This window comes from Typopeltis vanoorti, chromosome 13 (assembly GCF_054136105.1).
Source record: "Typopeltis vanoorti isolate ZY-2024b chromosome 13, IOZ_Tvanoo_1.0, whole genome shotgun sequence".
In the NCBI taxonomy this organism is placed as follows: domain Eukaryota; kingdom Metazoa; phylum Arthropoda; class Arachnida; order Uropygi; family Thelyphonidae; genus Typopeltis; species Typopeltis vanoorti.
In genome coordinates this window covers 25,099,499-25,111,674 of record NC_143561.1, presented here as the reverse complement: position 1 = coordinate 25,111,674, position 12,176 = coordinate 25,099,499, and the positions used below count along the sequence as shown (strand labels likewise).

The 12,176-nt window shown below is 36.8% G+C and overlaps 1 protein-coding gene across 2 annotated transcripts in view; it reads left to right on the top strand.

The window, feature by feature from the left end:
- Nucleotides 1-12,176, top strand: part of LOC150099996 (uncharacterized) — a 135,586-nt gene that overhangs the window by 69,993 nt on the left and 53,417 nt on the right. For both annotated transcript variants that reach the window (XM_090402471.1, XM_090402472.1), the window contains exon 6: nucleotides 6,467-6,605. In XM_090402471.1, the coding sequence (XP_090258597.1) occupies nucleotides 6,467-6,605 (139 nt within the window). The remainder of the gene's footprint in view (nucleotides 1-6,466; nucleotides 6,606-12,176) is intronic.

Sequence of the window (12,176 nt, the reverse complement as noted above, 5' to 3'; positions counted from 1 at the left end):
CTTTCAGAAGCAGATATACTAATATCCGCCTCTGAGGGTGAAGGATACAGCATGTTTAGGAAAGATGAAAATAAGATAGGAGAGAGGGGTGTATGCTTTTAATGATATTACTATGACTGCAATACTAATGACAGTTTTCCATGTAACAGTAAGTTTGAAGCTATCTGGTATAAGGTGGAGTCTAACAAGATCAAATGCATATTGAGGTGTTGTTGCAGATCTAGTGGCTCGGTCACTGGTGATGACAAAATTTCATCATCGAATCAACCTGATGGATGCTAAACAATTAATCATCATGGGTGACTTCAATTATCTGAGCATTGAAATCTCATGAGATTTCAATGTTTATGAAATCTCATAAGAAGAATGGAGCTGAATTTATTGAGCTATTGCATGACACCACATTTAAGCAGCATGTGACAGAAGGAACTCAATGTCAAAGAGTTAGATCTGATTATAGTGTCAGAGGGGGGTTTCAATTAAAGACATCACTGTTCTGCCTCTGGTTGGTGACAGTAATCATACTGTACTGACCTGGGAAGTGGTTAAGTATATGTTCAATTCAGGAAAGGTTACATGCAGAACTACAGAGCAGGAAATTATAACCAAGTGAAAAGTATACTATGTTCAGTCCCATGGTTGCTATATGGGAATCATTTGAAAAAATACTTATGCGATGCAATATTGAAATGTTTCTCTAAAATTTCAAAAATAAACCAGGTTAGAAAGAAATGGATATGCAGTTTTATTAAGGAAGAAATGCTTAAGAAAAGATTTATGTGGAAGAAATATTGTCTGCACAAGGATGATGTCAGGTATGAAAATAATGAGGTTTAGGCCAGAAGAGTACAATTCTATCATTATGCTACAGGTAAAAGAAAGAAAGAATGAATGTGAAAGAATAACTACCAAATGCCGCAGATGATATGCTTGTGGCAGATATAGAAGAGATTGTTCAACTAAGGAATGATGCCCATATTGATAAGAGCTGTCATTCTGATGTTTTCAGAATAGAGCTCAATGCTACCTCTGCACTAGATGAAGAAACTTTGCATAAATTGAATAAGAATTTGGCAAAAAAAAAATGGGAGCAGGAGGCTGATGGGATATCAGCATGAATGATATAAGTGTTCAGTCAAACTGACTGTGACTTACCTGGTATAATTTGTGTCTCAGAACAGGTAAGATTCTGCAGGAGTGGCAAGAATTTATATGATAATCCCATTGCAGAAGGGTGATATAAAGATTGATGTGTCTATCGACCAATCAGTGGCTCAGGAGTGCTAGTGAAACTTTTGGAAAAGTTGGTAAGAACTCACATACAGAAATGGTTAACAGAGAATCTTTAAAAAGAACAACATGAGTTTACTGAGGGAAGGTCATGCTTGAGCAACTTGCTCACATTTTATAATAATGTTGAGGTTGAGTTAGACAAGGGGAATGGATACATAATGATATTTTTGGTTTTTGCTAAGGCTTTTGATATAGTATAGCATGGAAGGCTTATTTTTTGCATACGTTGTAGGATATGGGATTGGATTATAAACTATTAGCTTTTACGAGAGGATAGTTGCTGATATATCGAAATGTGGTGTGTGTATGTGTGGGGAATTTGAGTCAATTGATCTCAAAAGATCCCATCAGATCTCAGTTGAGGTCAAAAGACCTCAACTGAGATCTGATGGTCCATAAAATTTTGTAATCTTTCCTTAATAAAGTGTAGTAAAATCTTGCTGATATGTGAGATAAGGGCAATGGTGCGGTAGTTTTCACATTTGTTTTTAATCACCTTTTTTGTAGATTGGGATAATGGTGGAATTAATCCAGTCATTTTGCCATCTTCCAGATTTTGTTGCATAAATCATTTATCCAGTTGACTGCATTCTCTGCAAGGTTTTTCAGCATTTCAGCCAGTATTGAATCAGGACCTGAGACTTTTTTATTCCTTAATTTTTTGATTGCTTGTTCTACTTCACTTTTGAGGATATCCAGTTCCGTTTCCATAGCTCCTTTGTCTTCTTGTTGAATAGCTGGGTCCTTGTAAAGCTCGGCGCAATACTCTTTCCATCTTCTGGCTATGTCATTTAAGATCTTGACGTTTTCCTCTGCAATTATATTAAGTTTTGGTTTGAATATTTTGGTTATATCCTTAACCATCTTGAATAAATTTGTTGTTTCATTAGAGTTGGAGTGTCTTTCTATTTCTTTGCAGATGTTTTGGATAGAGCTATTTTTATCTTTTTGACAAGATTTCTTAATAGCTTTATTCGGGTTCAGGTAATTTGAGTTTTGCCAATCTGTTGTTTTAATTTGTTTCCTTTTTTCAATTAGTTCTAGGGTTTCTTTTGTAATCCATAAACTACCACTTCTTTTTTATTGGAATGTTTTTGGCTGTAGATTTTGCAATGGTATGTTGGGTGATTCAAAAAGATGGAAAAAGAAGAGTAGCCATTTTGCTCACAACTGACGCTACTGCACATCTGTACACTAGGCAAGCGCTCTAGCAGTAGTATTTCAAACTTTAGAACCTCCTCTTTCAAATGTTATGTAGATCATTCACATACGATGTAAAGTTCAGGAATTATAGCCTTATGAAATTTAGTCCATCTTTTTGAATCACCCTGTACTTTAAAGATACCAAGAAATTTTCTGCTTGATTTTTAATCCTTTTCCCAAGTAAGCAAAACAAAGTTTTGTGCGTGAAATATATTCACGTCTGGGTTACATATATAGAGGCTAAAGACCATATCACGTGCCTTAGTATGTATCCCATAATGCAAAGCACCCCCCCTTCAGGCATGCATAATGCAATGTAATGGGAAGGGCCACCACCCAGACCAGTTTCAACCTTTATTGAGGGCTCTTCAGTGGGAGCCATATCCAGGAGAGATACCAAGGTCCTTATCCTTATAAGGACTGGCTTAAAGGGGCGAAGCAAGAATGCTTTTCATCTTCCCCGTTATCTGTAGAGGACAGTGTAGGGATAGGGTGTTATCGAGCTATTAAGCTCTGATCATGGCAGGAGGGTATCAGCAATAGCAGAGTCTCAGTTAGAGCTTCATTGGCTACAGCACTGCCATCCATTACCCTCCAAGGGTATTAATCACTGCATCTCACGGGCGATCTCAATCTAGATACTAAGGTCCTTATAGTCCTTATAAGGACTGGCTTAAAGGGGCGAAGCAAGAATGCTTTTCATCTTCCCCATTATCTGATGAGGACAGTGTAGGGATGAGGTGTTATATATGCCATCCATTACCCTCCAAGGGTATTGGATGGCAATGCTGTAGCCAATGAAGTTCTAACTGAGGCTTGGCTATTGCTATTACCCTCCTGCCATGATCAGAGCTATAATTGCTCAATAACACCTTATCCCTACACTGTCCTCATCAGATAATGGGGAAGATGAAAAGCATTCTTGCTTCGCCCCTTTAAGCCAGTCCTTATAAGGACTATAAGGACCTTAGTATCTAGATTGAGAATCGCCCGTGAGATGCAGTGATTAATACCCTTGGAGGGTAATGCCATCCAAAAATTGCCATCCATTATCCTCCAAGGGTATTGGATGGCAAAGGTGGAAGTAATGCAGAAGTCATATATATCTCATATACAAGTAGATAAAAGGTGCTCAACCTTCTTAATAAAAATCTCCGAATGAGAGGAAGATGTAGAAAGTTTTTTACCTTGGGTGTAATATACGTTAAAGATACCAAGAAATTTTATACTTGGTTTTTAATCCTTTTCCCAAGTAAGCAAAACAAATTTTGCTCCTGAAATATATTCACGTCTGTGCTACTTGTATATAGAGGCTAATGACTTCATATCACTTGCCTTAGTATGTATCCCATAATACAAAGCACCCCCCCCCCCACACACACACTTCAGGCATGTATAATGCAATGCATAATGGGAAGGGCGACTACCCAGACCAGTTTTGACTTTATTGAGGTCTCTTCAGTGGAAACCAAACCCGGGAGAGATAATAAAGGTCAAAATTTTCAATAAAGGTATCTTAAGCAGCACGTGATTGAAGCAACTAGAGGTTTTAATGTTTTGAATTTGGTGATAACTTCACAAGATGAAGTTGTTAACGAGGTGGTGACACTGCTGCTAGTTGATGAGAGTGATCATGAGGTACTACTTGTTTGGGAAGTGAAACAAGAAAAGGTCACTGCCAAAAATGGATACATGTGGAAGTATAAAGCAGGTGATTATAGGAAGCTCTTTAGCCAGTTAGCATCAGTAAGTTGGGTAGATGAGCTGAGCTGAAAGGATGTTGACAATGCATGGAAACTTATTTGCCAATATCTGCATACCGAGGGTTAAGCGAGTAAATAGAGTGCGAGTGAAATGGATGAATAGCAAAATCAAGCAAGCTGTGCTGGAAAAGAAAATGTTATAGAGGAGGTACAATGCAGTTGGTGGTGATCAGATCCATGAAGAGTACAAAGTGCAGGCTAGAACGGTGACCAGCACTGTAAGGAAAGAAAAGGTGCAGTATGAGAGGTGATTGGCTAGTCAGGCCAAGGTTAACTCAAGGGAATTTTTTCCATTACATGGCAAGCAAGAGGAAGAATGGCAGACTAACATTGGTGGATAGTCATGGCAGCAGACTAAACAGCTGCAAAGGATATAGTGGAATTATTGAACAAGCACTTTATCAGCATATATCATACTGGTATAAATGATCCGGTACATTATATATAGAAGAGAGGCAAGTATTAGGAGAATTGGAAGTGAAACAAACAGAAGTGTATCAGATGTTGGTTGGGTTAGATGTGAATAAGGCTGTGGGAATGGATGACATATCACCACGTATGCTTAAGGAATGTGTACCACAGTTGGTTATACCCTTGACCTGGTTATTTAATGAAAGTCTTGCAGTGGCTAAGGTTCCTAAGGAGTGGAAAGAGGGCAAAATAGTTCCACTTCACAAGCATGGTTCTAAGACCGAAGCCTCCAACTATATAGGCCAGTCTGTATAACTGCAGTTGTGGTCAAGGTGTTTGGAAAGATTGGTAAGGAATAGAATACAGAATTGGATTGATGGACATGGCATTCTTTATGAAGGTCAGCATGGATTTTTAAAGGGTAGATCCCATTTCAATAATTTACTTGCATTTTTTATGATAAGTTGACGAGTGTTAGATAAGGGAAAATCATATACAGTGATATTCTTAGACTTTGCAAAAGCGTTTGATAGATTACCACATGATAAATTGATGTACAAGTTGCAGAGGATGGGATTAGACAGTATATTGGTTAGATGGATCAGAGATTGGCTCTGTGGAGCAGTCTCAAAAAAAGAAGGGTAACTAGTGTGCGTGCCCCAGAGTTCTGTTCTTGGGCCCCTGCTGTTTAACTTGTTTGTAAATGATATATCATGTAGACTGACTAGGGATGTTCAATTATTTGCTGATGATGCAAAGTTGGGAAGAATTATAAGTAGCACTACTGATGCTGAATCCCTTCAGGAAGATTTGAATGGACTTTTTACTTGGACAAAAGAATGGGGTTGTAGTTTTAATATCAATAAGTGCAAGGTGTTGCATTTTGGAATGCAGAAATATAAGGCTGTCTGCTATATCGATGGTGCTGTACTGTGGGAAGTGGATGAGATTAGAGATTTGGGAGTGATGGTTGATAGTAGACTGAAGTTTAGAGGGCATATTGCTAGGGTTGCAAAGGTTGCACATTGTTGTGCTGCTATGATAAGAAGTATTCTAACATTCAAGGATAAGGAAGTGGTGGTGCCACTTTATAATGCACTGGTCAGACCACGCTTGGACTATTGTGCTCACATCTGGTCACCTGGTTTTCAATGTGATGTGATGTGGAGATGTTGGAGAGGATCCAGAGGTGAGTGACTAAAACAATATCGGTACTTTGGAATGTTGGCTATGGAGAGTAGTTGAAGCAATGTGGATTGCAGAGTTTGGTCGATAGGAGAAAGAGAGGTGATATGATAGAATATTTAAGTTAAGTTAGTGAGAGGATTTTATCAGATTAATCCAGAGGGGATTATAAAAAGAGTAGAAGGTTAGAGGGGTGAGAACCAGATGTCATTCCTGGAAGTTATGTAAAAGTGTGGTGAAGAAGGGTGTGAGGAGTAGATTTTTTACTTGGAGAATTGTCAGAGAATGGAATGCATTACCAGAATGTGTTGTTAATTCAAGGAGTGTGTTAAGGACTTTAAGATTCTATGTGATAAATATGTTGTTACTTGAATGAACCTCCCATGATGAGTCTGTTGACTCCATGGAGGGTGTAATCATAATAATAATAAATTGCTAGTTTTTTTTTGCTTACATTTCACTGTGCTACTTTTAGTATTATGGTTAGCTCCATTATCAACTATACTGCTAGCAAAATATTAAATTGAAAGTATTTTATTTTTCCAATATATTTACTTATAGTACAGTTTTATTTATCCAAACTATTTTTTTTTCTTTTATAATTTATTCAGGAAAATGAGCTTAAGGCAGAAGCTGATGATATTCTGTCTGAAGTTAGAAAAAAGATACATGAAGCGAAAAAAACTCTTGAAAAACTTAGAGTTTTAGGAAAACTAAGAAATGCAAGGAAAGAAAATGCTCAGAAGAAAGGTAATTTGAATATGTTCACATATATAAAAAATATATCAATTAGATATCTGAATGACTGCAGTTCATTTTGATATCTAATTTATACATATCTTGAAGGAAGTTACATTTCCATTATATTTTCATGTAAAGTTTTCCATAATGTTGGCTTAATGGTAAACAGAATTGACTAAGCAATTTAAATTAAAAATTGATTTCATTTTAACTTCTATGTTTAAAATTGTTTAATTCACATATATCAAATGTTCAGACAGCACGACATCAGCATACAGTATGCTAAGGTGTGCTGTGTGATGGCCTTAGTCATTTGGCTGGAGTTCTACTCTACTGCCACAGAATTAGTCTTCCAAATTTTTGAGAGTTTGATGCATCCATACTAGTTTAGTCTTGTCAAGTTATTTTTGTTACTTCTAGGAATGGTTTGATTTGGATGCACCTCCAACATTGCCCTGACTTGCCATGTTGGAGATGCATTTATCTTATGACCTATATTAAAAGCTAGCAAAGGTAACTGAGAGTGATACATATAACACTGAAAACAAAATAAAGTTTTTCTTGTTAGTACATAATTGTGTTTGTTTGAGAACAGGTTATGATAATAAAATCCACTTGGAGAAGCACATGTGAGAAGACTAATTACTTTGTAAATAGTTTTCTAATGTTTGCTTCTCATGCCCAGCACCAAAAAACCAAGAAAACAAGCAAAATCCAGAAAACACTTATTCCTAAATTTTATGGTTTATTTGCTTATGCCTTAAACCAGGTGTTTTAAACCAAACAAGAATATAATTTTTTTTTTCTCCAGTATAATATACTTTCTAACCAAGTGAAAATCTTCCTTCAACTTTCTCTGATCCAGAGTATTTTAATAATATAGTGATACACCATTTTACTACTTAATGAAAAATATATGATTTCTATATTGATTTATTAGGCTAATTATCTCACTATATATGGGACAAACTGCCATGGTGAGAGACATATGGTACAACAGAACCAGGTATCATTGGACGAGGAGTAAGACAAGGCTGTTCTCTGTCACCAATTTTATTTAGCATGTATTCCAAAGCAATGCTAAAAGAAGCACTGGAGAATTCGGAAGAAGGAATAAAGATTGGTGGTAGACAGATATTTGCAATAAGATACGCAGATGACAAGGCATTACTATCAAACACTGAAGCAGGACTATAACATCTTTTGAACAGATTACTGGAATCCTGTATCAATTATGGAATGAAAATTAACATCAGAAAAACAAAGGTAATGAAAATAGCAAGGAAAGAGGCAAATATGGATATCAGAGTAAATGGGAAAAAATTGAATCAAGTAAAGACATTTAAATATCTAGGAAGTGTTATTAGCAGTGATGGGAGATGTAAAAGTTAGATAAAAGCAAGAATAGCGATGGGAAGAGATGCCTTTAATAGAAAATGGAATTTATTCAGAAGTAAAATGGATAGAAACCTAAAGAAAAGACTAATAAAATGTTATGTGTGGAGTGTTGCCCTCTATGCATCTGAAACTTGGACATTGAAGAAAGAAAAAATTAAGATTTTGGAAAGCTTTGAGATGTGGATTTGGAGAAGGATGGAAAAAATCAAATGGACAGATAAAATAACTAATGAAGAGGTTTTAAAAAGAGTAGAAGAAGAAAGAAGTCTGTTAAGGAGGATAAAAAGAAGTAAGGGAAACTGGATCAGACATATTCTGAGAGGGAATGGAATCATCAGAGATGCCATTGAAGGAAAAATAGACGGAAAAAGACCCAGAGGAAGAGTAAGGAAAACAATGCTAGATGACATGCTCAATGGAGTACATAACCTTGAAAGAGAAGGCTCAGAACAAGAGAGTGAAAGGAAAGTTTCTGCTACTAAAAGAAGAACCTGCTCAATTACAGAATACTAAGGAAGAAGAAGAAGAAGAAGAAGATATTGATTTAAACTTTGTACTTTCCTTATGGACATTGATACATGTCCACAAGAAAGTGTGCTTTGCATTATGGAATATTAAGGCTGTTGATGTGAAGTCAACAGCCTCTGTACAAGTAGACTAGTCATGAAGTTACTTTACTTGCAAACTTTGTTTGTTTACACTTGAATAAGAATTAAAACAAGAATATAATTTCTTTTCAAGTATATTATATTTTATAATTAAATTAAAATATTTCCTACAATAAACAAACAGCACCAAAAAAAGAGATGATAATATCATTCCCAAGATGTACATAACTTAAGGAACCAAGTAGGATTTCAGTGATGTGCAGGATTATTTTATATGCAAGAAAAATAGGTATGAATTATCTATTTAAGTATATAGTAGAATAAAATAGCCAGGTAGGATGTTGATGATGTGCATGATTATTTTTTATTTGCACAAAACTTAGATTTGAGTTATTTATCTATTAAGACAAATGAACTTTAATGGAGTTAGCTATAGTTTATTTTTTATTTTTATCATATTCAATACTTATTATTATTCAGGTCTCCATGGAGTCAAAAGACTCTTCACAGGAGGTCCTTCCTAGGAAACACAAAGTCTATCAAGACTCATTGTGGGAAGTCCCTCCTAGGAAATACAAAGTCTATCATACCACTCCTTAAACTCATTGACCATTCTCACTCTCACCACTCTATCAGGCAATGCATTCCATGGTTCAACCACCCTCCATGCAAAGAAACTACTCCTCACCCCTCTTGCTCACAGTATCCTTTTGTAACTTCCAGGGATGGCCCCTTGTCATCACTCCTTCCCGCTGTCCAAGCAAAATAACTCCCCAGTATCAATCCTGTAACCACCTCTCAACAGTTTAAGTCTCAATCACATCACCTTTCCTTCTATCCACTAAACTGCAGTCCACATTCCCTCAGCCGATTCTCATAACTAACATTGTACAGTCCTGAAACCATCATTGTTATCTGCCTTTGTGCCCTTTCCACAGTTAATTTATCCCCTTCAAATCCTGGGGACCAAATCTGAGAACAGTAGTCCAAGTGTGGTCTGATCAGGGTCTTATACAATGGAATGATAACTGTTTTATCTCTGCAGGTCAGCGTCTTTCTCATTATTGCAGCAATCCTCTGTGTTACCTTCACCACCTTTGCAATATGTCTCCTAAATTTCATGTTTCTATCAATCATCAACCCCAGATCTCTTGTCTCCTCCTACTGCCTCCAGTATAGCTCCTCCAATAGTGTATGCAGTGTCCCATCGATGTGTCCCAAACCTCAAGACCTTACATTTTGCTGCATTAAACCGACACCCCATTCATTTGCCCATCTATCTAGCTTATTTAAATCCTCTTGCAGGGCTACCACATCTGCACTATTACTAATAACTCTTCCCAGCTTCACATCATCTGCAAACAACTGAATATCTCCCTGCAATCCACTTACAATGTCATTGATTTAAAGTTTAAACAGTACAGGTCCCAGTACTGAGCCCTGTGGGACCCCACTTGTAACCATCTGCCTCCTTGAAACTGCCTCATCATACACAGCTCTCTGATACCTATTGGACAGCCAATCCGAATCCAGTTGACCAACCTGACATCCAAACCCATGTGCTGCAACTTAAATATCAGCTTATCATGTGGCACCCTGTCAAATGTCTTTACTAAATCCAAGAAAATGGCAATATATGCCTTTCCCTCATCTACTGCTCTTGTAACTTTATTATAAAAGACTGGCATATTACTAAAACAAGAGCCCCCCCCTCCCACCCTTCACAAATCCATGTTGACTCTCACAGATAACATTACCCTCATCTGCCCAATGCTGTATACTGTACCTCACTAATTTCTCCAAGATCTTAACAACTACTGATGACACACAAACTGGCCTATAATTAGACACTTCCAGTCTGCTTCTGCTCTTATGCAATGGCACTATCTTACCTTTCTTACATTCCCTGGGCACCTTTCCCGTAAATTTCCCAGACTGTCATTGAAAAGCCAGGTCAAAGGAGCTGTCAGTTATTTAGCACTTTCTCTCAAAACTCGTAATGAAAGACCATCTAGTCCCACAGCTTTACTGACATCCAGAGTACTCAGTATTTGGAACACACTCTCCTCCTGCACCTCTAAACCTTGAAGCAAACGATGTGAAATATTTATTGTAAAGTAAATATTTTCAGTCCTCTTAGATAATACGAGGGTGGTCTGAAAAGTTCTTGGCTTCGACCATAGATGGTGCCACTATTGGCAAGATTTTTTTCTTTTCTAAGTTGTTACATCTGTCATAAGCATCCATGTGAAATTGCAAGTCATTGTATCAAGTAGTTTATTTTATACAGCTGTCTGAAGCAAAAGTGTTGCCTGTATCCCTTGAAGTGATAAAATTAAGTTTCGTGTGCTTATAAAATTCTTTGTAAAAGAAGGTTTAACGGCAAAAGAAATTCATTCAAAGTTCATAAAAGTTTATGGGCACTCTTCTCCTTCGTGTTCGACAATTAAGAAATGCTCTGCCGAGTTTAAACATGGCCATGCCAGTCTTGGTAGGTAGAAGTGTAACATCACTGATCAAGTGCACGATATGGTATTGGATGACCGACGAGTCAATGTGCTTAAAATTGCTGAGACTATAGACATTTCAAAAGAACATGTAGGATATATTTTGCATGAAGAATTTTGCATATGAAAAAGCTTTGCACAAGATGGGTGCCATATTTGCCCACAGCAGGTCAAAAACACTCGAACGAAAATATCGGAACAGTTCTTGGAGCGTTTTAACAAGAATAAAATTGATTTTGTGTGTCGATTTATTACTATGGATGAGACTTGGATTTATCATTATACACCAGAATCCAAACAGCAGTCAAAAGAGTGGACAGAAGCTGGTTGTTGCCAAAGAAGACAAAGTTGGTTCCATCAGCAGAATGGTCATGGCATCGGTGTTTTGGGATGCTGAAGGCATTTTGTTTATTAATTATCTTGAAAAGGGTAAAACAATAACCATGGAATATTATTCCAATCTTTTAACTAGACTAGATGAAAAAATTTGTGAGAAAAGACCTGGTTTGCAGAAGAAAAAAAAAATCATCTTTCACCAGGACAGTGCACCTCCGCAAAAAAATGTTTTGGCAATGGGAAAATTAAGGGATCTGCACTATGAATTGTTGGAACATCCATTCTATTCCCCAGATTTGGCTCCCTCTGACTTCTATCTCTTCCCAAAACTAAAACTCTTCCTCGCTGGTCAACATTTTTCTTTACAATCAAGAGGTGATTGCAGCTGTAGAGGAGTATTTTGCAGCTCTTACTGAGAACCACTACAGGGCGGGATAATGGCACTGGAGCATTGCTGGAATAAATGTATTAGTTTTAAGGGAGATTATGTCGAAAAATAAAAATAATTTTGAAATTATAAATTTGTTTTTTCATTGTTAGGCCGAGAACTTTTCAGACCACCCTCGTAAGTTATTTATTAAGGTCTAAAATCTTTGTAGCAGTTGCAAGATACAAAAAGATTTTACATAAATATTACATTCATGCATACCACAACTCTACTAATAACTTTCTCTAAATAAAAATATTTGTTAAATTTATCTGATCTCTCACACAGTCTGTTGAATTTAGTC